Raw genomic sequence first — 26,455 nt, 5'->3', positions numbered from 1 at the left:
ACCACAACTAAAGTTAGGTTTCAGTGTATAATAACCAATATATAACCGCTTTATAACCAAAACTCAAATTTTGTTTCAATATGAGTGGTTTTTATATATAAAAGTGATGTTACGTTATTTTGCATTTTAGATGATGAAATGTAGTTCCACTTTGCATATAAATACGAAAGCCGTGCTCTATTTGAAATGCAAGTCTGGATAAATACTTCTGCATAAACTCAAACGACTGCTGCATAATTGGACATACTAAACAACAACAGCATGTGTTAAGAACATGCTTAAATTAATAATTCGTATGCAAGTGGCTGCCTTGCGCTTTGTTGTTTTTGAAATCTCATCCTACTCCAGCGGTGGGCAGCATGTCCTTAGGATAAGCCATAATGTGTTATATTAAATACGTAAATTAGTATAATTGCTAACGCACACACACACACACTGGCCAACTTTCAGCCAATTAAGTAAATATGTAACGAATCCAGCTGATTTGCTTATTTTGCTCTGCTCATTTCAGATGCCACTAACAACAATACACAGCACACGGCGAGTGCGTATTTAATAAACGCTGTGTAACGGTTCGGTGCGGTTGATTGCTGAAACGCGAACCACAACACACACCCACCAATTGGGTGTTTTGCATACGCCAACGGCGTGTAAACATTTAAAACAAACACAAACACACAAGTAACGGAAAATGTTAGTTGTAACAGCGAGCCAGCAGAAGAGTTGGCCCAGCAGTTGTATAGGTAGCGATGATAGTTGTTCTTGTAATGAAGTTGTGAAGGCTAGCGAAGCAGAGGACAACAACTATGGCAGCAGTTGTTGTTGTACGCAAGAGTGTTGCTGTAAGGTGAGTAGTAGTGGGTGTGAGAGCAGCAGGGTCGGTGGTGCGCACAGCAAAAGTCACGTGCCACGCGCCATCGCTGCTTCCTGGCTACACACATATCTGCTGCTCTTCCTGCTCGCCACCACACAGCTGTTGCACGCGGCGCACGGCTATTTGATAATCGTGCACGAGGACGTGCCGGCTGGCACGGTGGTCTTCAACGCGTCGGTCTACAAACTCGGCTCGGAGCGGCATTACAAAATTAACGCACACAAATCGGCGCATTTCGTACATCACCTGGTGGCCGTCAACCACAAAGATGGCCAGATACAATTACGCAAGCAATTGAAATGCGATGGCATCTATTATCCGAATCTGTTCACCTTCTATGTGGACTCGACGTCGAATCGGTTGCGCAGCATTGACTACTACAGCCTGCCGGTGCGTATATTTGTGACGGGACGTGATTGCAACGAGGATCGACGCATAGAGGAGGAGATGCATAGCCGGCACTATGAGGAGGAGGAGACGGGCTATTCGAAGCGACGCAGACGTTATATCGACACCATTGCACAACCCGATCTACGCTACTTCGGCGCTTACTTGGCGCATACCAGTAACAGCGTTGAGTTGACGCCGAGCAGCACGGACGTGGATGTGCTCAATCATAATAACAGTCGGCGCGAGTTCCGCGATGGTGACTTGATATTCGGCGATAATTTCGATAATGAGATGCGTCATCGTATACTTAGCCGTAAGCGACGCGCGAAGGAACCGTTACAGCTGGAGCCGTCGCTGCATCGACGCATCTCGGATGCGAAGCAATGGATCTCGGAAACGTATGCCTCCTATGCCATACACACAACGGATAAATGGAATCAAATCTGCTTGCGGCGTTCGCAGTTTATTAACAATCTCAACGCTTTTCTGCCGAAATCGATTTGTCAGTATTGCAAGGTGAACTTTTTGGATGTGAATGATGAACGTTTTGCGATCGAACATCAGAATCACGATTTGGTGGCCAGCCGTGATGTCTGCATACGCGAATCTATATGGAAGGTTAGCATCACCTTCAATATACGTTGCAATCGTAATGAGATCGTAGATTCGGATCATCGTCTGAAGATCGTCTATCACTATCAGGAGTTTAATGACACCGATATCGCGAAACGCGTGCGTCGTGAGTTGCGTAATCAGTCGCCGTACTTCGAACAGGCGCTCTATGTCGCTTCTGTGTTGGAGGAGCAGCCGGCCGGTTCAGCTGTGACAACAGTGCGTGCACGCGATCCCGAAGACTCGCCAGTAGTATATTCAATGGTTTCGTTGTTGGACTCGCGTTCGCAGTCGCTCTTCAAAGTGGATTCGCGCACCGGTGTAGTCACAACGTCGGCGAGTTTGGATCGTGAGCTTATGGATGTGCACTATTTTCGTGTAGTTGCTACAGACGATAGTTTTCCGCCGCGTTCGGGCACCACAACGTTGCAAGTGAATGTACTGGATTGTAATGATCATAGTCCCACCTTCGAAGCTGAGCAATTCGAGGCCAGTATACGTGAAGGCGCCACAGTAGGTTCGACGGTGATCACTTTACGCGCCACAGATCAGGATATAGGCAAAAATGCAGAGATCGAATATGGCATTGAGAGTGTAACTGGTGAGTTAAAGAAAGTTTTTGTGCACTTGGGTTTAAACTCCATATTAACCGAATTGTATTTTAATATTCATATTTCATTTCTTCTAACAGATGGCACTGGCACCTTGCAAGATCAAGAGCTACCTATTTTTCGCATTGATGCACGCTCAGGTGTGATATCGACACGTAGTACATTGGATCGCGAAACTTCGGATAGCTACAATCTCATTGTGACCGCGTCGGATATGGCCTCCGCGCAGAGTGAGCGCAAGACCGCTACCGCAACAGTGATCGTGAAGATATTGGACGACAACGACAACTATCCGCAATTCAGTGAACGTACCTACACAGTGCAAGTGCCTGAAGATCAGTGGGGTGATGACAACGTTGTGGCGCACATACGTGCCACCGACGCCGATCAGGGCAACAATGCGGCAATACGTTATGCGATCATTGGTGGCAATACGCAATCACAATTCTCAATCGATTCGATGAGTGGCGATGTGAGTCTCGTCAAACCGTTGGACTATGAGAGCGTACGCAGCTATCGATTGGTTATACGCGCACAGGATGGTGGAAGTCCATCGCGCAGTAATACCACGCAACTGTTGGTGAATGTTATCGATACAAACGACAATGCGCCGCGTTTCTATACCTCACAGTTTCAGGAGTCTGTGCTGGAGAATGTGCCGGTGGGTTACAATATCATTCGCGTACAGGCTTATGATGCGGATGAGGGTGCTAATGCTGAGATCGCTTATAGCATTTCAGAACGTGATGATAATTTTCCGCTGGCCGTCGATTCACGCACCGGTTGGGTGCAAACGATCAAGCCATTAGATCGTGAAGAACAAAGTCGTTACACATTCCAAGTTGTTGCTAAAGATGGCGGTGTGCCACCGAAATCAGCAAGCTCCACAGTGGTAATAACAGTGCAGGATGTAAACGATAATGATCCCACTTTCAATCCGAAGTATTATGAGGCAAATGTGGGTGAGGATCAGCCGCCGGGTACGCCTGTGGTTACAGTCACCGCCACCGATCCGGATGAGGACTCACGTCTGCATTATGAACTTACTTCTGGCAATACGCGTGGTCGTTTCGCGATTACTTCACAAAATGGACGTGGTCTCATTACTATTGCACAATCCTTGGACTACAAGCAAGAGAAACGTTTTGTGCTCACTGTAACAGCTACAGATTCTGGTGGTCGCTCCGATACCGCTACTGTGAATATTAATATTACCGACGCCAATAATTTCGCGCCCATTTTTGAGAATGCGCCTTACAGCGCTTCAGTTTTTGAGGATGCACCTATAGGTACGACCGTCTTGGTTGTCTCGGCTACCGACAGCGATGTTGGCATCAATGCACAGATCACGTACTCGTTGAATGAGGAAAGCATAAATGGACTAGGCAGTCCAGATCCCTTCTCGATAAATCCACAAACTGGCGCAATTGTGACAAATGCGCTTTTGGATCGTGAAACTACTAGCGGTTATTTGCTTACCGTCACCGCCAAGGATGGTGGCAATCCATCGCTTAGTGATACTACTGATGTGGAGATAAGCGTGACAGATGTGAATGACAATCCGCCCGTCTTCAAGAATCCACTCTACCAAGCATCCATACTGGAAGATGCGCTTGTCGGCACTTCGGTCATACAAGTATCTGCTACCGATCCCGATATTGGTTTAAATGGTCGCATAAAATATTTGCTGAGCGATCGCGATGTCGAAGACGGTTCGTTTGTTATCGATCCCACATCGGGTACAATACGCACCAACAAGGGTTTGGATCGTGAGAGTGTGGCCACTTATCATCTCACCGCTATTGCTGTAGACAAAGGCTCACCGCCGCTGTCCAGCACTGTTGAAGTCCAAATACGTTTGGAAGATGTTAATGATTCACCGCCCACCTTTCCTTCAGACAAAATTACACTTTATGTGCCGGAGAACTCTCCTGTTGGTTCAGTGGTTGGTGAAATACACGCCCACGATCCAGATGAGGGTGTCAATGCAGTGGTGCACTATTCTATTATTGGTGGCGACGACTCAAACTCCTTTTCTTTGGTCACACGGCCAGGCTCAGAGCGGGCACAATTGTTGACCATGACTGAGCTCGACTATGAATCCAATCGCAAACGTTTCGAGTTGGTCATACGCGCAGCCAGTCCACCGTTGCGTAACGATGCGCATGTGGAGATATTGGTTACCGATGTGAACGACAATGCACCAGTATTACGCGACTTCCAGGTGATCTTCAACAATTTTCGCGATCACTTTCCTAGTGGTGAAATCGGCAGAATACCGGCATCGGACGCTGACGTCACCGACAAATTAACATATCGCATACTCTCTGGCAACAATGCTAATCTTTTACGTTTGAATACCTCATCAGGCGGTTTAATCTTGAGCCCACAGCTGAATACGAATGTGCCGAAATTTGCAACTATGGAGGTCTCCGTCTCGGATGGCATCAATGAAGCCAAGGCAATTATGCAGCTCTCCGTACGTTTGATCACCGAAGATATGCTATTCAACTCCGTTACTGTACGTCTTAATGAAATGACGGAGGAGGCTTTTCTATCGCCACTCTTAAACTTCTTTCTCGACGGTCTGGCTGCTATTATTCCATGTCCAAAGGAAAATATTTTCGTTTTCTCCATACAAGATGATACCGATGTGACAACTCGCATACTGAATGTGAGTTTCTCCGCCAAGCGTCCCGATGTCTCACATGAAGAATTTTACACACCACAATATCTGCAAGAACGCGTCTATCTGAATCGCGCTATATTGGCACGTCTAGCCACAGTTGAAGTGCTGCCATTCGATGATAATCTTTGCGTGCGTGAACCATGTCTTAACTTCGAAGAGTGCCTTACAGTGCTGAAGTTCGGTAATGCCTCAGAGTTCATACACAGCGACACAGTGCTCTTCCGTCCCATTTATCCCGTGAATACCTTTGCATGCTCATGTCCCGAGGGCTTCACTGGCAGCAAAGAGCACTATCTCTGCGATACGGAAGTGGATCTTTGCTACTCAGACCCCTGTCGAAATGGTGGCACATGTGTACGGCGCGAAGGCGGCTACACTTGCATTTGCTCGCCAAAGCATACAGGCGTTAACTGTGAAACGGATATCTCGACGCTGAAGCCTTGCATGTCGGACGCCTGCGATGGTGGTTATTCCTGCATGAACTCATTTTTGAGCTCACAGCCACCACCCTACACGGCGACATGTGAGCTCCGTTCACGTTCGTTCTCTAAGAACTCCTTCCTCACGTTCGAAAGTCTCAAACAGCGACACCGATTCAATCTTAAGCTACGATTTTCAACTGTGCATGAAAATGGCTTGCTGCTGTACAATGGACGGTACAATGAATTGCACGACTTTATCGCACTTGAAATTCTGGAGGGTCATGTTAGCTTTTCATACTCACTGGGCGACAACAAGCAAAGTGTGTCAGTTGTACAACAGGCGAAGGTGTCGGATGGGGAATGGCATGATGTGGAGGTGATATACCTCAACCGGACTGTGACACTCGTGCTCGATAAATGTGATACGGCGATAGCTTTGGCTGGTAATCTAGGCGACCGATGGAGCTGCGCTAATCAGACGACACTCAAACTGGACAAACGTTGTGCGCTACTCACCGAAACCTGCCACCGTTTCTTGGACTTGACTGGTCCACTACAACTTGGTGGTCTGCCGCGTATACCCGCACACTTTCCGGTGGAGAATCAGGATTTCATTGGTTGCATTTCCGATTTACGCATTGATGAACGTTACATAGACCTGAACTCTTACGTTGCAGACAATGGCACTATCTCTGGCTGTCCACAGAAGGCACCACTGTGCTCTTCGGAGCCATGCTTTAACGGTGGTGTTTGTCGTGAAGGTTGGAATACTTACACCTGCGAGTGCCCGGAGGGTTATGCTGGTAATGCATGCCAAGAGACTATACCAGCACCCTGGCGTTTCTCCGGAGATGGCAGTCTCAGTTTTAATCCATTATTAAGACCAATACAATTGCCATGGGTCACGTCACTCTCTATGCGTACTTTGCAGATGGATGCGTTTTTGCTGCAAATTCAAATCGGGCAGAATAGTTCGGCAGTACTTTGTTTGAAAAATGGCATACTCTACTACATCTACGACAATGAGCCGATGTACTTGGCTGGTGCTTATCTTTCTGATGGCAACTGGCATCGCATCGAAGTGAAATGGCTTGGATCCGAGGTACAGTTTTCTGTAGATTACGGCCAACGAACTGGTGTCGTGCCAATGTCACAGAAGGTGCAGGGCCTTTATGTTGGTAAGATTGTGATCGGTAGCGCAGACGGTTCGATAGGCGTTGTTGGTGACATGTTACCCTTCGAAGGTTGCATACAAAATGTTCGCATTGGCGCCTCGCAATCCGTGTTATCGCGTCCTACTATACGCGAGAATGTTGAAGACGGCTGCTTGTCTCGCGCCGAATGCCCTGAAAGTTGTCCACCACACTCCACTTGCACAACGACTTGGGATCAATCGCAATGTGAATGCTTACCTGGCTACGTAGGACCCGACTGCCTGCCCATCTGCACCGTTAAACCTTGCACAGCGGGGGTGTGCCGCGCGAATATCAGCGAACCACGCGGTTATAAGTGTGAATGCAATAGTTCCTTGCAACATGGGGAATATTGCGAGAAGACCGTGCAGCAGCCTTGTCCTGGCGGCTGGTGGGGTGAAAAGGTTTGTGGACCATGTAAATGTAACTTGAAACAAGGCTACCATCCAGATTGCAACAAGACCACCGGTCAGTGTTATTGCAAGACCAATCATTACCAACCGCCAAATGAGACTGCATGCATACCCTGTGATTGCTACTCAATTGGCTCCTTCAGCAGCGCATGCAACCGACTGACGGGACAATGTGAATGCCGTGAAGGTGTTATTGGACGACGCTGTGACTCCTGCTCGAATCCGTATGCTGAAGTAACTCTTAATGGCTGCGAGGTAGTCTATGACGCTTGTCCACGATCATTTGCGGCCGGAATTTGGTGGCCACGTACACCGCTTGGCAGCACAACTATAGAGAATTGTCCTTCGCCTGCTAGAGGCAAAGGACAACGCACCTGCGATGGTATGTCAGGTGGCTGGAACCAGCCGGATATGTTCAACTGCACATCCGATCCATTTGTTGAACTACGTAAACAGCTTTCGCAACTGGAGAAGCTGGAACTAGAGCTGAACTCATTCGTTGCCATCAAAATGGTGGAGAACTTGCAATTGGCCTGTGAAACTGTGGATCGCTCGAGCGCGGTAAAGAAGAAGTTGGTGAAGGATAGTCGTCGGTACAAAATGGAATCCTCCTTCTTGATAAACGAAGGCAACAATATGTGGTCAAATGAGCTGGAGATGGACTATCTATCAGACGAACTTAAATTTACACATGATCGTCTCTACGGCGCTGATCTGCTGGTTACCGAAGGCATCCTGCAGGAGCTAATTAACTACGAACTAATGCAAAATGGCTTAAACCTGACGCATAGTCAAGATAAGTATTTCATTAAAAATCTGGTAGATGCCGCAAGCGTTATTTTGGATCGGAAGTATGCCGCAGAATGGAAACGTGCCACGGAATTGATACAGCGTGGACCCGATGATCTTGTGGACGCGTTCAACAAGTACATGGTAGTCTTATCTAGTTCGCAGCATGATACGTACACGAACCCATTCGAGATTGTGCAACGGAATATGATATTCGCTTTGGATATTATCACTACAGAATCACTTTTCGGTTACGAACCCGAACAGCTCAGCGAATACCACAAAACTAAGCTGAATCTCAAACCGAATGCGTACACCACGGAAAGTGTCATATTACCAGACACCAGCGGCTTCCTTCAGCACTCTTCGAAGCAGAAACCCGTTATTACTTTCCCCAAATACAATAATTACATACAAGATAAGACGAAGTTCGATAAGTATACAAAAGTTTTGGTGCCACTGGACATGTTGGGCATTACGCCACCCGGCAGCAATGAAGTAACACAGAACGCCAACGACTATCGCGCCATTATCTCCTATGCACAGTACAAAGATGTAGGGCAACTTTTACCCGATATGTACGATGAGACGATCACACGACGTTGGGGTGTCGATATTGAAGTCGCTTCACCTATACTGTCACTCGCCATTTTAGTGCCATCAAGCGACACCGAGGAGAAACGTATAGAGATACCTTACCGTAAAATTTCCTCACAAAAAACAGATTCCAATGAACAACAATTTATCGAGGTATTCGACGTGCCGAAGACGAGTGGCAGTGGCAGCGAAGAGCATATGATTGAGAATATACGTATCACGGCGCATGAAATCATGCCTCCGGCGCCAAGCAACTCACAAGAAACGTCTGCCGAAGTGTCAAGCAACGAAGCAGTCGAAGTAAGTGATGGTGGTGAGGAACCACACATTAGTGTACGCTTCGACGATGAAAATATCGAGTTCCATGGTGATACTGGTGAAGAGGTCGTAGATTCACCAGAAGTAGGGAGCTCACACTTTGATGTAGGTTCCAGTGAACAGCAAAAGGGTGAGAATGAAGCCATCTACCGTAATCGCAGACTCGTCAAACGTCAAGTGGAAGTTATCTACCCATCCGAACAGCAGCAAACGCAACAGAATGTGATCTATCGTTCGCTTGGCTCACCACATCTGTCACAACCCATAAAATTGCAAATGTGGTTAGATGTTGAGCCAGCGCGTTTCGGACCACGCTCCAATCCACAGTGCGTACGTTGGAACTCATTCACCAGCCAATGGACACGTCTCGGCTGCCAAACCGAAGTACCCGACTTCGATGAGTTGCCGTTGGATGGTCAACCGATTATTGTGAACTGTACCTGCACACACGTCTCCAACTACGCGGTGATTGTGGATATTATCGATCCCGAAGATATACCTGAACCCTCATTATTGGTACAAATTACTTCGTATTCAGCATTTATGGTATCGCTGCCAGTGCTGCTGAGCGTGCTCATCGCTTTGGCACTGCTGCGGGGCCAGCAAACCAATTCCAACACCATACATCAGAATATAGTGCTGTGCGTTTTCTGCGCCGAACTGTTATTCTTCGTAGGCATGCAGTCACGTCGCAATCTGCTCGAAAATGAATTCCCCTGCAAGCTTATTGCGATTTGCTTGCACTACTTCTGGCTGGCGGCGTTCGCTTGGACCACAGTCGATTGCGTGCATCTGTATCGCATGCTCACCGAGATGCGTGACATCAACCATGGCCCGATGGGATTCTACTTTGCCATGGGCTATGGTGCACCGGCCATTGTGGTCGGTTTGTCAGTGGGCGTGCGGGCGCATGAATATGGCAATAGTTTGTTGTGAGTATTTTACGCCCAAATTGGCAATTGAACTTTGAATTGTTTTGCATAATTAATTTGTCTCTGTTTCATATTTATTTATTGCACAGCTGTTGGCTCTCTGTTTACGAACCGGTTGTTTGGTGGCTGGTCGGTCCCATTGCGGGCATGTCGGTGGTGAATCTGCTCATACTGTTTGTTTCCGTGAAAGCCGCATTCACGCTCAAAGATCACGTACTCGGTTTTGGCAATCTACGCACGTTGCTTTGGTTATCCGTCGTCTCGTTGCCGCTGATGGGCGTCATGTGGGTTTTGGCCGTTTTAGCTGCTTCCGAGAATTCACAAATGTTAAGCATTCTGCTGTCGGGCGTAGTGGTACTACATTCCATATTCTGTCTCATTGGCTATTGCATTATCAACAAAAGGGTGAGAGAGAATCTGCAGCGCACTTTCTTACGCTGTATGGGGCGAAAAGTGCCGCTCTTAGACTCTTCACTGGTGGTGAGCAACAGCTCGCATAATGTGAACGGTGCAACGAGACCTAATAATTTCCTAGCAGGCAGCTATGATACAGCGAGGAGGAATGTGGGTATCAGCGTCTCTAGTACAACTTCACGAAGTACGGCTAAAACGAGTTCTAGTCCATATAGGTGAGTTGTTGAAATTAATGACAGAGATATATTTTAAGTCACAAAGCAAATATAGCAGAAGGAAGTATAGCAAAGTCTGCCATACCTCGAAGTCCATTTTGTATACTAAACCCTTCTGTTAATTATTTGCTTTTTATTCTTTAATTTTTTCCTCGCAGCGACGGCCAGCTGCGTCAGACCTCTACGTCTACCTCCAACTATAATTCAGCCAGCGATGCGCCCAGCTTTTTGCGTGGCTTCGACTCATCTACGGGCGGCGGTGGTGGTGGTGGACGCAGGGAAGAGAAATCACGTCGTCATCGCAAGGATTCTGACTCTGGCTCCGAAACAGATGGGCGTTCGTTAGAGCTCGCCTCGAGTCATTCAAGCGATGATGACGAATCCCGCACTGCACGCTCATCGGGTACACACCGCAGTACCGGTGTTAGCGCTACACCTTCTTACCTTCCTAACATAACCGAGCATGTGCAAGCGACAACACCACCTGAACTGAATGTTGTGCAGAGCCCGCAACTCTTCCCCAGTGTTAATAAGCCTGTGTACGCGCCGCGTTGGTCAAGTCAACTGCCGGATGCCTACTTGCAGTCACCGCCAAATGTGGGCCGTTGGTCGCAAGAAACCGCGTCGGACAATGAACATGTGCATGGTCAAAAAGTGACCATCTCACCAAACCCATTACCGAATCCAGATCTCACCGACACCTCGTACCTACAACAACATCACAATAAAATTAATATGCCACCATCGATATTGGAAAATCTGCAGAATGTACGTAACGATAACGGTTATGATACGCTCGAACATGAAAACCTCTATCGACGCAAAGAGTATCAGGACAGCTATGGACAGTTCGACACCTTGCCCGTGGCGGGCAATTACAAACCACCGAGTCACTACGGTAGCGAAAAGGACTATAACGGCAGTGCTAACGGTAGCACCAGTGGTGGTGGCGGTGGTGCCGGCAATGGTGGCACTCAAATCGTTAATCACATGCGTTCCTTCCACCCCGACGCGGCTTACCTCAGCGACAGCATATACGATAAACAACGCACACTCGGCTATATGGGCCCCAAAGCGGAGTCGCCGTACATGTCCAAAGAGCGTATTGCGCCCGATATATATGGCTCCCGCGAGAATCACTATAGTCTTAAGAAACCGCATATGTATGTTGGTGCCGCCGATTCCATGCATTCGGTGCATTCGTTGTTGAAGAACGACTACCAGGCGCAACAACAGCGCCAGCACCATTTGCAGCAGCAGCAACAGCTGCAACACCAGCACCCACAACCGACGGTAGCGGACTATCACTCCGATCGCATGTCGGAGGGTTCGGACAAAAACGGTTATCATTTTCCATACACCGCCGAAGAGGATCACATACCCGCCGCGCGTAAACTCAGCCATCAACACAATCCATCACCCTCCCTACACAGTTCGCATCAGATGCTCAATGGGCATGGGCACGCGCATGCGGTGAACGACATGAACAATCCCGGTATGCTGGGGCGACACACATTGAACTCGAGCTCGCGGCATGGTTCGCGCGCCAGTTCGCCGCCCTCAAGCATTGTGGCGCCCATGCAGCCCTTGGCGCCGCTCACCAGCATAACGGATACAGAGTGAGTAATCAAATTTGCGTTAATACAGAGACACTTTAGTCACTCGTTACTAGTTATTGGTTACTGGTTACTTGGTGTTACAATTATCGTAGTATTTGGCATTTTTCTGGGCACATTATTTATTTCTATTTTTTTTTTTTTGGTTTGCACGGTCAAGTGAAACGATTTTCGAAGATAGGGAATAATTGAAAGTGGAATATGGTTAATGTGTTGCTATGTAAGATAATTCTTCAGTTCTGAGTAATAAATTAAAAATGAAATAAAAAGAAACATAGCTAACTTTGTTGCTCGGTACCCAGAATATTTAATTTCTTCTATAATATAAGACATCGCATTAAACTATTACAAACACCAATAATTCGTTTAAAAATACATTGATACTCACCGAGTGGGTTCTGATTAAGATTAAAATAAATAGCAAGTTCGATTTTTGCCTTTAAGCATTTATTTTGTTTGAAAAACCTATCATTCACATTTTTATGGCATAAATATTATACCCAAAACATTAACCAAAATGTGTTGAGTCAATCCATACGAGATGTTGAAATCCTCGGCCATCTCTCTGATTCCATTACCACGATTTTCAAACAGTGTCCCTTTCACTTTTTCGATCGTCGTTAGCAGAGGTGGATGGACGCCTTGTACGTGGCAAGTTTTCGTTTATTTCATGCTTGGAGGCTTTGATCTACTCAAATACTTGTGTTCATAAACAAAAGGTTGAAATGACAGTCTTAAGTAAAAATGGTAAGGTCAGATTGGTTAACAGGTCTTATAGTGTGTTATTTTGGTGTTACCTCTTATTGTTACTGCTTCAAATGTTTTTTCGTTCGGTATGGGAATCTTAACAAATTTAGTTTAAATGTAGTTTCTGTTAGATCCTGTGTTAATAAGTATCTTAAGCACCTGTTGAATCCCCAGTTTACAATCGAAATATGGAAGCGACTAATGTTTAAAAACAGCTTGATAGAACTCTGCTGCTGATTGCTGACTGCATTGTACTATTGAGGGCACTTGATATTCTAGCGTCCTTAAATCACGTTTATCGGTGAAATTAAGCGTTCGAGATATTACGTTCCAGTTTAGGGGTACATTATATGACTCTAGGGCACTATCTGCATATCCCGTTATCTCATTACGTATTGTATGCTGTATAGAAAAGTATTTTAGTACTCGTTTATAACTGTAAGTCTTCAGTACTCTATCAATTTCTTTTCTTCAAGAACTGAGTTCTGCTCGATTTACTGAAAACTCAGGGATTTTCAATAAGAGCGCTACAAAAGTAGGCATGGAACTCGATTTCTTGTGCATGGCCACCACCGTCACGCTTGCAGAAGTCCAGACGCTGAACGGCATAGGCCATAGACTTGACGTAGTCCCACAGGAAATAGTCTAACAGCGTCAAATCGCACAACCGATCATTTCGTGAAATAACATGTTCACTAAACTTGGCTTTCAATAAATCGATTGTGACATTCGCTGTGTGACTTGCGGCGCCGTTCTGTTAGAACCACATATTGTCCAAGTCCATATTATCCAATTTCTGCCAAAAATATTCGGTTATCATTGTAGTTGTTGTTGTAATTTGTAGGTAGTGATTCCCATTCACTGTAACGTGATTTTCTTAATAATGACGGAAGAAGTACGGCCCAATGATGGCGCCGGCTTATAAACCGCACCAAACCGTAATTTTTTCGAGATACAATGGTGACTCATGGAGTACATATGGATTGCTGCCTGACCAATAACGCACGTTTTGTTTATTGTCGAAACCATTCAGCCAGAAATGAGCCTAATCGCTGAACATGATTTTTCGATGAAAATTCAGATCGTTTTCGCGAACATACGACGACTCTGCTGGTCAAGCGGCTTCTGTTTTTGTGTATATTTTATCTTATAAGGATGTAGGCCAAGATCTTTTCTGAAAATTCGCCACAGAGAAAGTGGGTGGCGCCACACTCCCCTACAGCCCTATCTCTTTAGTATTTAGTTATTGATTTATCGCACTTTTAGTAGTTTTTAACAGTACCGTTATAAGGGAAGTGGACGAGGTTATCTTCCGATTTCAAGCATTTTTACAGTGTTGGTAGAATGCTTAAGTGATTATCCTGAGTGAAGTTGGCTAAGCAGCTTTAGTGTTTGAAGAGATATGTACATTAAACCTATTAAAAGGCGCTCCTAATGCTTGAGAACAACATGTGTTGGACTGTTGATGCGCCAGCGGCAGCAACATTTTCCAAACGACGGGCACTTCTTTGTCTCACTAGCACGGGAACATTTTGTACTGTGCCTGTGGATTCAAATTTTTCCACTCGACGCTGAAATGTTGATCTGACAAGACGATTATGATGACCATAAATTGGATCTTAAAGTTGAGGTCACTGACTCCGAATTTCGGTAGTAAATTTACATAATTTCGAAATGGCAAAACATACTGTAGAGAAATGTCAAAATGGCAGGTATCTATCGGTATACTTTTGCTGCCTATTGAAAAACCAGCTATGTGATATGAATGCGCCGAAATATATGCCAACTTTTCTCGTTACTTTTTTAAAATATATCTAATAATAAAAAAAATATTATAAAAAAGCAAATCATTTAATGCGCGATTACTAAATAAAATAAATAAGCTTTTAATTATGTAAAATTTTAGGAAATTATTGCTCAAAAACACGTTAAGGCATTGAAATCAACTTAATTGACTATTAATTTTTTAATTACACTGTATATTACAGTTATTAAGCAACCAAATGGCGAGTTTATTATGCCGGCGAAATCGTTTCACTACCTGCGCTTCGCAACAAAATTTCACGCTTTAAAATTATATTACAAAAAATATTTAACAACAAAAACATTTATCATTACAATAATATTTACTATCGGTGTCTATTTAAGTAATAAAATATTTATTAAAGAATTAATCCCATCATAAATCATGAATATACATAAAGGAAAAACAACAAATCCTTCACAATTAAACTCCTTTAATTAATACAAAAACTTCTCATTCTATTTTTTCTCCTTTTTCCATTAAAAAATCATACACACACATACAAACAAACCTACAACTACCATAAATGATATGAAAAACGCACAAATTACAACAACAACTACCACAACTGTCATGATAAACGTACAAATTACAACAACAACTACTACAACTGACATGGAAAACGAAAAAAATCACAACAACAATTACAAACAACCGGAATTAAAAAAAAAAACATTTTAAAAAATTTTCCAAACAAAATTTTAAAATTTATGTTTGCTTTAAAACTTAAACCCGCGACCACCACTACATGCACACACCCACGTACATATCCATCACTATTTATTTGCTCACGCTCATTACAAAAATGCATTTGTAATTCACGCCCATACGCTTTGCCATCCCCAACAACCCATTTGACCCCGAAAACAACAATAAAAACAACCGCAATCCCAATGTTTGTAATTATGCTACCAAAAATAAAAACAACAAAATTAAATAAAATTACATACTTAATTTGAAAAATAAATACAAATCTGCACGACAATATTAAATGGCCGCAGGTGGTCATGGGAACGCCTAAAGAAAATCTAATTACAATTTTCTGTATTTTCCGCACGCAAATAAACGCAAATTTGGCGCAATTCAAACGAATTGCAAATGGCAACGCTGCAACGGCAATAAATTGAAATTTAACGCAAATTTATTCATAAACATACATACCTACAACACTACAATAACAAAAACAATACCAACAAAAATATCACAAAAAATTGTTTAATGTCAATGCGTTAACAATAACGAATGATGACCAAATCAATTGATTGACACGAAATCGCATGGAATGTTGCTGAGGATCATGTAAAATAATAAAAAAAAATTGAAAAACAAAAATTCCGAAAAAAAATTCGAAAAAAAAAATTCGAAAAAAATGTTTGAAAAAAAAAATTTGAAAAAAAAAATTGAAACAAATTTTACTATAATAAATCGATGCGTAAACTGATGCATTATGATGGATATGTCGAAATAATTAAATAATCACCGAAAATGCAACTCTGTGCGCTGTCGAAATGTGACCATAAATTGCATACTCAACCGCCAATTTGCGCCAACACCAACAACGTTCACACACTGCATTGCCTAAATTTATCGAAAACACAAATGTGTGGTGTCCATTACGCCTGCATACGCACACATGCCCACACACACACACATGCAAACATGCGCGCTGCATCAAAATTCCGTTACAAATGCATTTCACACCACATGACTAAAACTACCGTTGCACACTGCCAACAACACCAACTAACAATGCTAATAACACAAAAACAACACATGCTAAACAAAACAAAAACAACTACAACAACAACAACAACAATTGTAACAACAATTGTAACAACAACAATTGACAAAAACAATTGTAACAACAACGATTGTAACAACAACAATTGTGACAACAACAATTGTAACAACAACAACAACAAAAACTACTTGCTTAACCGTAAACTATCTATGCAAAACACAAAAAAAAACGAAAATGAAAAATTGCAAAAACTCTCGCATTCTCCTGTACTCTCCACTCTACTCTACTCTACTCTACTCTACATTTTCAATCAACCACAACAACAATCAACGCAGTTCAGAGGTAACAAACAAGCATCATTATTCATGTTTTAACAACAATTACAATAACAAACATTACATTTATCTAGACTTCATTAAAAATCACTTCATTTCCGCAACTAATTGTATATATAGTGTTATGTTGACTAATATTTTGTGTTGATTTCCATTTACATGCATAAATAATAATTAATTTTACTCCTCAACGTTGTTTTTGTATATCCACTTATTTTTTGGATTTATGTTTTTGTTTTTGTGTTATGTGCGTGAAATGCATTTTGAAAATTGATTATGTAAATGCACTTTGATTGTTGTTGTTTTTTTATCAAATTTTGATTGTTTTTAATTGCCCTTTTCAATTTACCGTAGTTTTATGTGTTGTGACGTCACTTTTCTTTTAATTTTTTTTAAATTTTTTTAGTGAATATTAATTCCGAATATGCTGGAAAAGCGGTCATTTGCAAAACTTTGCATTTCCATGGGAAAAAATCCAGCCGTATTCATGTCATTAAATTGTCATTGGTTTGAATTATTCATAATATTAGAACAATTATCTTGATTTTTAAAAAAGTATACTGCAAAATTACATTGGAAACTAAAACTGTTGAGCTCGAAAAGAATTGACAATGAAATTGGTTGATTTACGTTTTCTGAGAATTCTTAAAACATTAAATTTATATAAATCGCTTTCAAAGCCTCTTCGCATAGTATTGATGTCTCCACTCTAAATCTCCATTAAATTTAAATTTACAGATACAGGCAGTCCTTCCTCCCTTCTTTTCGCTACTTGATGCTATTTTGAAATATAAACTATTGCCTAGCTCTCGTCCCATGAGCTAGTATCGCTTACTTTCGTAGCTGTACACTTTGCCTCCATTCGAAATACCATATTCTAGCTAGCCGGACCACATAGGGTCAAGGACCCTATTTTTTTAAAGAAAAAGCACATAAACTTAAAATTTATTATCATTCGAAAAAACATTATTTGGCATTTCTTTCAAATGTTGGCCGCGGCTACGTCTCAGATAATTCATCTCGTTAGAGCATTTCGACTGGTAACTGGCGAATGGCATGCGTGATGTTTTTCTCCAAGGCCTGAATCGAAGCGGGATTGTCCGCGTAGGCTTTAGACTTTCGACTGCTCAACCAAGTGTTGTTTCAATAAATTCATTGACTAAAGCGATATGTGGGAAGTGGCGCCGTCTTATTCAAACCAAATATCGCCGAGATCACGAGGTTCTATTTTAAGCATCGAAAAGACCGTTGTCATGGCGAGAAATATGAACCGATGATTCCACCGGCCCACAAACCACACCAAACCGTTGTTTTTCTGGACAAAATGACAGCTCCTAATGCTCTTCATCCCAAATATGGCAATTTTGCTTGCTTACATACCCATTGAACCAGAAATGGTCCTCATTGGAGATCAAAATTTGGCTCGAAAACTTCGGATCTTCTTGGAATTTTTTAAGAGCTCATAGAGTGAAGCGATGTCGCTTGGGAAGGTCGAGCGGCTTTAGTTCTTATACATTTTTTACGTTTTCAATTTAAAATCTCGACGTAAAATGCGTTAAGTCATTCCATTCGTCAGTCCTAATTGTTGCGAACGTTGCCGAATCGACTCTTCACGGTCTTCGTGTACGCTCTCAGCTACAGCTGATATATTTTCTTCACTGAACGTGAATTTTTCAGTACATTTTTTCAGTGTGCGAATCCAAAAAAATATAATAAAAGAGAAACTTGCTAAAAAATCTAGCATCAGACTATTTAGCGAACACTATTAAATAGTTTGACGAGCTTAGCAAGATGATCAGCTGATCAGCTATATCATCTGTCACAAGATCCTTCCTTCCTCCTTAATTGCAAGAGGCTTAATGAGCTCTTCGCTCTAAGCAAAGTTCAACTTTCAATATTCGTGGAAGTTTCAAATAGACACTGTCCTGTCGGTAGGTCTAAAAGATCTTGGATTGCATACTCTTAGACATACAGATGAAATAGTCAGAATGAAAATAAATCACCCAAACAGAATTGTGATTGCTTCACAACGCCTCGTCGGAACTAAATATGCTATACTAACAGTTTTCAACTGGCCTCAAAAGGCCCCTACATAACAGGCTAAGGGTGAACCCACCGCCAACTTAACTGATTAGCCAGCTAAGCTAAACTTAAACTAAACCATCGGCCATCTGCAAAAACATTTGAAAAAGTGGGCGTGGCTCTGTCCTCTAATAGGTTTAATGTACCTATCTCCTATGTTATGCTTCCAATCACTATTCACGGAGGCTATTGCAAAATATTTGTCAGAGCTCCGAAGCACATAAAACACAAAGTTCTTGTATCCTATAAAATAAAACAATTCAAATGGTTGCCTACTTTGTATCAAATAATAAGGCCAATATAAGTTCATCTCATTTTTTTTTCTCACGTTCAAATGTCTATAGTGTTCTTAGGAACATCTCTGTTGGAAGTTAAAAACCTCAAGTAAAATAATATATTTTGGCGAGTACCATCTGTGAGAATTCAACAAATTAAATGCAGAAACTTATTTTTAAATAATTTTTGGTATTATTTTTTTTTTGTTTTGTAATATAATTATTGCAAAAAAATGTTAAGTGTTAAATGAATAATTTGGTTTTGCAATTCAAATTAATGTTCCTTAGATATTTGACCTTCTAATTTACTGCACATGTATGATTTTCAAACCCCATTGACATTCCAGTAGCAACATTTGCAACACACCATTTCAACACAGTTTACAAAAGTTTATACGAATTTCTTGCATTTCATATTTGAAATCAAACCACATTGTACATACTAATTTTTGCATTATTTATAAACATATTAACACACACACATTTGCAGTTGGACATTATTTGGCTGCATCGCTGGCGTCGCCGATATCCCTGGTCTCTGACAATCTGGTACACGTAGTTAAAGAGAGACAATTTTCAAATTTCTCACTTAAAATGTTTTTTCTTTACTGCTAGTGGAAATTTCTTAACTTCTGCACTTTTCGAATAGTTTTCAAATAATATTTTCAAATAATTTTCTCTAATTGCACTAAATAATAATATAATCAAAGTTAAACAGATATTAATAATATTGGACAGATAAATATATAGCATATATAACTGTGTTGTAGAATATGAATTATAATCGAAAATTTTTAGTGCAAATCAATAGTTAATTAAACGTACAATTTAGTTAACATAATAAACATATATTTATCAATATTGTAAAAATAAAATTATGACCCTAAACTCCTAATTTACTCAGCGCTAGATTTCTTGTTTAATTTCGCGGCAATAATAAATATTAGCAGTAGTTGTGTTCGATTCGTCAAGCAAGAGAGAGTTGCGAGTCAAATAAAGTACTCTTAATAGTCATTTAGCATATCAAATCAGTTGAGGCAGCATCGCGAGCGTCTAAATAATTGTGAAAAGGTTTTCTTATCCTCTCTTATTTTAAGTACAATTGGTTAGTTTTTCATGTAAAATTTTGAACAAAGAATAAAGCTCAGTTCTAGAAAAAATATTTTTATAATAAAACTTTAGATCGAAATCATTTTTGTATAGAAAGCTTCGACAGACACATAATTCAGGTTTACTTTGTACGCACCAGATGTTTAGTAAGATATAATAAAGGCTCATCTATTTCGAGGTTTCCTACTTAAAAAAAAATACAGAAACTTGACATTTATTGAGGAATATTTATGATCATACGAAAGAACATTCTTTGGCATTTATTTTATGAAGATTATCTGTTTGAAATGTTGGTCGCCGCTACGTCTCAGATGGTCCATCTGTTGAGTTGAATTTTCGATGACTCGTTCGAGCATTTCGTCTGGTAACTGGCGAAAGACAAGCGCGATATTTTACTTTAAGGCCTGAATCGAAGCGGAATTGTTCGCATGGGCTTTAGACCATACATATCCCCACAGACAAAATGTTTAACGGTGGTGATCTTGGTGGCCGTTCTCACCGGCATCATTTTTGAAGATATATGGATCACATGAAACCGTTTTCTTTCTGGATGAAATGGTAGCTCATTGAACCAGAAATGGAAACAAAACTTTGCTTGAAAACGTTGGATCTTTTAGGGGCTTTTCAAGAGCCCATAGAGCGAAGCTATGTCGCTTGGTCGAATAGCTTCAGTTCTGGCCCAAGCCAAGTATATTTTGTTTCTTTCAATTTAAGATCTATCTTGACGCAAAATGTACCAAGTCGCTCCATACGTCACTCCGAGTTGATGCGAACGACGCCGAATCGACTCTCCATTGTCTTAGTTTACAATCTTAGCTACGGCTGCCATTTTTTCTTCACTACGTTCTGGAAGTGGTCTAGTCGGTCAAATATTAAATTAATTGTCTCTAAAAAGAAGTACAGATTTCCCAGAGGCTTAGTAAAAACTGAAAAATTAACTGTGTTAGAAACAATATCTTCGGAATTGGTCGGAATTAGTTCGAAAAAAACAAATTTTGGCAAGAGGTAATCTAAAGGTCTTTATATTCGTAGAAATCAAAATACAAACTTAAGCTTTTGAGCTTCAAAAGCTCAGTAGATGAATTAGATGATTAAATTCTATTCAACTCCCCACCAAAAATATTTTCGTAAATCTATTTGTAAGCATAAACTAAATACAAAGAGTTTAGTATAAATTAGAATATCGCTCCCAAGCACAAAAGCTCCACAAAAAACACAAACACATAAACAGAAACACTCACACAATAAACACGAACATTGTTCAATCATCTATCCAACTCATATTCATACATACATTCATACATATATAGATTTGTATACATTTTCATACACTCGCGCTACATATTTACAAGTACTAAGTACTCGTAAATTTTAATTTAGATACATTTATAGAAATTTCCATAATACATTATCAATTTCCATTTATTTTCATCAAATTCATTAAATTAAAAGCAACCAACTAAATTTGTTGAAATTAAACATTTTCGGCATGCGATTTTTAGTTCCCACATAAAGTACAGTATTAAGTATATACATATGTACAGTTAGGAATATATGCATGTAGCACCCAAACAACAACTTTCATAGCCATCAAATAATTAAAATTAATAAAACTTTGAAACCTAAATATTTAGAATATTTCATAGAATTTTTATGCAATTTGGTATTGGAAGGCACAAATTCTATTAATTTGTAGTTGAGAGTACATACGTATACATTTTTATGTGCCTAAACGCCTAAATTCGCACAAAGCGCAATTAGGATAAGTGCAAAAACAACAAATTTCGGTGCGTAATTTATATAATTGCTTTTCATTTGCTAATGCGTTAGTATTTAAATGGGCCTTTAATATTATTTTGCGCTTAGCACCGACTTATGTAGATATATTTTTGAAATATTTACATATACACGTACTACATGTGGCAGCATATGTATAATATTTCTAACACATATAATAATGGGTTGTCAAAAAAGTCTTGTGGTATTTTTATTGAGTTTTTTTTTATTGAAATAGAAATGAGCGATTTTATCGCAATTTTCGACGACAGGCCTTCCGGAGTGTGGCGCATCTTCGACCACCTCTACACCAGAACGAAAACGTTGCAACCATCGTTGTGCGGTGGAAATGGAAACTGTATCGGGACCATAAACTGCACAAATTTTATTGGCGGCTTGAGATGCATTTTTGCCTTTATGGTAGTAGTACTGTAAAATATGCCGTATTTTCTCTTTATTTTGCTTCATGTTTGCGAAGTTATAACTCACGAACGACTTAAAAGAAACGGCAATCAATCAAACACGTGTTAAGGCGTGAAATGAGCATTCCCAAAGGGTATAGCATGACCCGATGCGACGAACAAAACTAGAACTATGTACGCGCTTTCAGCGCCGACTAGCGAAAATACCGCAAAACTTTTTTGACAAACTAATATATAGTTTATCAATTTCTATGGAAATCAGTATTTCAAACAATATTACATAGAAACAAATTAAATGTTCGAAGGAACTGTTTCGAAGAAATCGTCAGCAGTACACATCGCTTTATATCCACTTCATAAATCCAATACATTCTTAGCTACATATTATTACCTGAACTAGGCAAACATTTTGAGGTGTTAAGCTTGTCAGCCAGCCAAAATTTGGAGATTTATGTTTTTGGCTTAAAACAGATTCTAACATCTAAAGAATACTATACATTTTTATTAGCAGAGTACCAGGGTCGATCGCAAGAAATCTAGTGATATCATTGCCTTCAGTAAGACTAGTATCTTCTCATTTGTGAGACTTTTAACAGGCCATTGCTTTATTGGCGTCCATGCTGTAAAGTTGGAATTTTACCAGACGCCATCTGGAGAAACTGTATGGAAGAAGATGAGGTAGAAATAACTCAACACTTCATTCGTGACTGTTCCGCATTTGGGAGATCATGACTTAAATACTTGGGATCGCATACCCTCAGACACCGAACTGGAGGGAATGAAAATTAAACGCCTGTATAAATTTACATTGGCTACTTAGCGTTTTGCTAATTTAAAAGTTCGAACACAGTGCAAGTAGTTCTTCTTTTCTATGGCTTCACAAAGAACTACGTACAGCAGTGCACCTGCGATCTCTCTAGATCAGCTATATAATCTAACCTAACCTACCTCAAGAAAAAATTTTCAAAGTGAAAACTTTCTCCAGGACTCAAGACTAGCTTAAAACCTTAAACTCATTTTACAAAAGGCTTATGACTCCAAAGATTTCTCAATCGAAGTTAAGAAGATCAATCTGCTAATCAAATTTAAAAAAAAAAATGTTCAGCATATGGTTTCAGTCTTAGCTGATTCATTAGTTGTTGTTGTTGTAGCGGCTGAAAACATTTCTAGTAATTTCGAAGAATGGTGCCAAGTTCACAGTTCTTGGCCGCACAAAAATCCGGGTCCGTTCCAGTTACTTAGACCCAACTGTTAAGGGAACAGTTCATTGGGCTGACTTACCGCCTCAAAACTTGCAAAACAAAATGTTGCATGTGGCTTTCATTGCTAATTTCTAATCTACCTCATATTTAATAAGTTTTGAAAAACTTAACTATAAGCTTCACGGACATAACACGAGTTTTGGAAATATGTGTGTTCTTCTGTCAAAAGTAGACTGAACGTGAAATCAAATATTTACTTTTACGGAGTATTTGGCTCTAATCTAGCAGATTACAAACCTCTCAACATGTGTACAAATGTCATGGATTTACGACAAAAAATTGTTTACAAGTTTAGTCAGCTTATCAGCTAACAGTTCGCTCTTCACGGGATTATATGGAAGCACTAACTACTTAAAACTTCAGATTTTTTTGCCTTATAAATGTATGTATATTTATTTTTTCACAGCCTCTTAGTAAAATATGCGCTGAATGTTGGTATTTTGCATGATATTATATAATTTTTAGTTTTAGCACAACACTAACTTAACTTAACTATAAATATTATGGTAATGACTAAATTTAAATTTTGTAGCTTTCGTTGCTAAATATATATTGTTTTTATATCCAAATAACTTTTGTATTATGAAATACTGTAATTTATACCTTTCATGAAATATTGCGCGAAATTTTTTCCAAAACTTTAGATAATACCACCTAAACCGAACTCTATGGCTGTTTACTGAAAACATCAGACTAATCGAAAACTCGCTTCATTTTGCTTCTTTTTTATGTTTCAAGAAACTTGGGTTGAGATTGTTTGAAAAATATTTACTAGCTGCTGGTTGTATAACATGCGATTTTCTTTTTTTACCGAGTTTTATGATGATAACTCGCAATGGAAGAGAACGTTTTATTAAAGCATGGAACGTAGTAATTATTTTTTGATGCTTTAATAGAAGATCAGAAATTGGAATTTGATACGAACGGTTAAATGCCTAAGTTTTCATCTATTTTAAAACGCATTTGTATAATCCAATTCAAAAAAGCTGCTAAGCTAATAAAATTATGGCAACGCTTAACCAATCTTCAATGCACTTCTTATATACGGCTGTGACAGCCAGCAGTGCCTTCAGCGACTTTTGATATTTTGGCTCAGTTACCTCGACAAATAATGGGTTGTCAAAAAAAGTCTTGCGGTATTTTTATTGAATTTTTTTTTTTTTGAAATTGAAATGAATTTTTGTTGACTCATGCCCAGTTCTTGACCGATGCTACGGCTGCTACTATGCCGGTCTCTTTCGATCAATTCAGCGATTTTATCGCAATTTTCGACGACAGGCCTTCCGGAGCGTGGCGCATCTTCGACCACCTCTACACCAGAAACGAAAACGTTGAAACCATCGTTGTGCGGTGGAAATGGAAACTGTATCGGGTCCATAAACTGCACAAATTTTATTGGCGGCTTGAGATGCATTTTTGCCTTTATCGTAGTAGTACTGTAAAATATGCCGTATTTTCTCTTTATTTTGCTCCATGTTTGCGACGCTATAACTCACGAACGACTTAAAAGAAACGACAATCAATCAAACACGTGTTAGCGCGTGAAATGAGCTTTCCAAGAAGGTATAGCATGACCCAATGCGACGAAAAAAACTAGAACTACGCGCTTTCAGCGCCAACTAGCAAAAATACCGCAAGACTTTTTTGACAACCATTATATCTTTCGTTTTCTACCCAAAACTTTAACCAAAACTTTAACCAAAACTTTAACCAAAACTTTAACCGAAACTTTAACTAAAACTTTAACCAAAACTTTAACCGAAACTTTAACCAAAACTTTAACCAAAATTTAACCGAAACTTTAACCAAAACTTTAAACAAAACTTTAACCAAAACTTTAAACAAAACTTTAACCAATACTTTAACCAAAGCTTTAACCAAAACTTTAACCAAAACTTTAACCAAAACTTTAACCAAAACTTTAACCAAAACTTTAACCAAAACTTTAACCGAAACTTTAACCAAAACTTTAACCAAAATTTAACCAAAACTTTAAACAAAACTTTAACTAAAACTTTAACCAAAACTTTAACCAAAACTCTAACCAAAACTTTAACCAAAACTTTAACCAAAACTTTAAACAAAACTTTAACCAAAACTTTAACCAAAATTTAACCAAAACTTTAAACAAAACTTTAACCAAAACCTTAACCAAAACGTTAACAAAAACTTTAACCAAAATGTGTATACTACAAATTTCAAATTCATTCACATGCACCGTATTTCATGAAAGGCATAAATTTATAGCGTCGCACAACTGTTGACAAAACAGCACCGTTAGCTTTTACTAACTTTTTTCACCACAATTAATTAGTATTGATTCAACCAGCACTAATCTAAAACCATTTCCCAACTGTTTCTATTTTATTCCAATCTGTGCGTGCATCTGTGTGTGTGTGTGTTTAGGAGGAACATTGATGATGATGAGACGACCGTGTGACCACATCATCAACAACAACAACACCAATTGCAGAAAAACATAATAATAAATGAACATAAACTACCGCTAATGCAACCAGAAGTGTCATTAAAGCCACCAGCACAACAACAGCAGCGACAGCAGCAACAACAACAACCAAATCGAGTGTCCGCACAATTTACGCCACTGCCAATAACAATATTGCAACAACCAATACCAGTGCAACTTTGGAAAATTAATCAGAAAATGTTGAAAAGCGATACAAACAGACAGCAACAACAACAACAACAGCAGCAAAAGCAAAAATATCAACAAGAGCAAACACAACACTTCGCAACTATACGTCGTGTGCCATCGCCGCACTACAGTGGCCGATGTCAGTAGAAAAACAAAAACT

At 40.3% G+C, this 26,455-nt stretch overlaps 2 protein-coding genes across 5 annotated transcripts; both read left to right on the top strand.

The window, feature by feature from the left end:
- The first annotated feature begins 618 nt into the window (after positions 1-618).
- On the top strand, positions 619-26,134 carry LOC120772302 (protocadherin-like wing polarity protein stan). Of its 4 annotated transcripts, XM_040100811.1 has the most exons (7): positions 619-2,477; positions 2,568-9,840; positions 9,930-10,469; positions 10,628-12,088; positions 16,713-16,719; positions 19,560-19,618; positions 26,046-26,134. In XM_040100811.1, exons 1-7 carry the CDS (start codon positions 692-694, stop codon positions 26,077-26,079), a joined length of 11,160 nt encoding a protein of 3,719 aa, XP_039956745.1. In that variant the 5' UTR covers positions 619-691; the 3' UTR covers positions 26,080-26,134. The 4 variants fall into 4 exon arrangements, with proteins under 4 accessions (XP_039956745.1, XP_039956747.1, XP_039956746.1 ...); XM_040100813.1 differs by lacking the exon at positions 19,560-19,618 and having other exon boundaries at positions 26,046-26,123; XM_040100812.1 differs by lacking the exons at positions 16,713-16,719; positions 19,560-19,618 and having other exon boundaries at positions 26,046-26,127.
- On the top strand, positions 26,083-26,455 carry LOC120772304 (cAMP-dependent protein kinase catalytic subunit-like). Its single transcript, XM_040100816.1, has one exon. The coding sequence runs from the start codon at positions 26,149-26,151 to the stop codon at positions 26,440-26,442; it is 294 nt and encodes a 97-aa protein (XP_039956750.1). The 5' UTR covers positions 26,083-26,148; the 3' UTR covers positions 26,443-26,455.

Source organism: Bactrocera tryoni, chromosome 3, assembly GCF_016617805.1.
Source record: "Bactrocera tryoni isolate S06 chromosome 3, CSIRO_BtryS06_freeze2, whole genome shotgun sequence".
Lineage (NCBI taxonomy): Eukaryota > Metazoa > Arthropoda > Insecta > Diptera > Tephritidae > Bactrocera > Bactrocera tryoni.
Note: the sequence above shows the minus strand (reverse complement) of the source record. Positions and strands in the feature narration are given on the sequence as shown.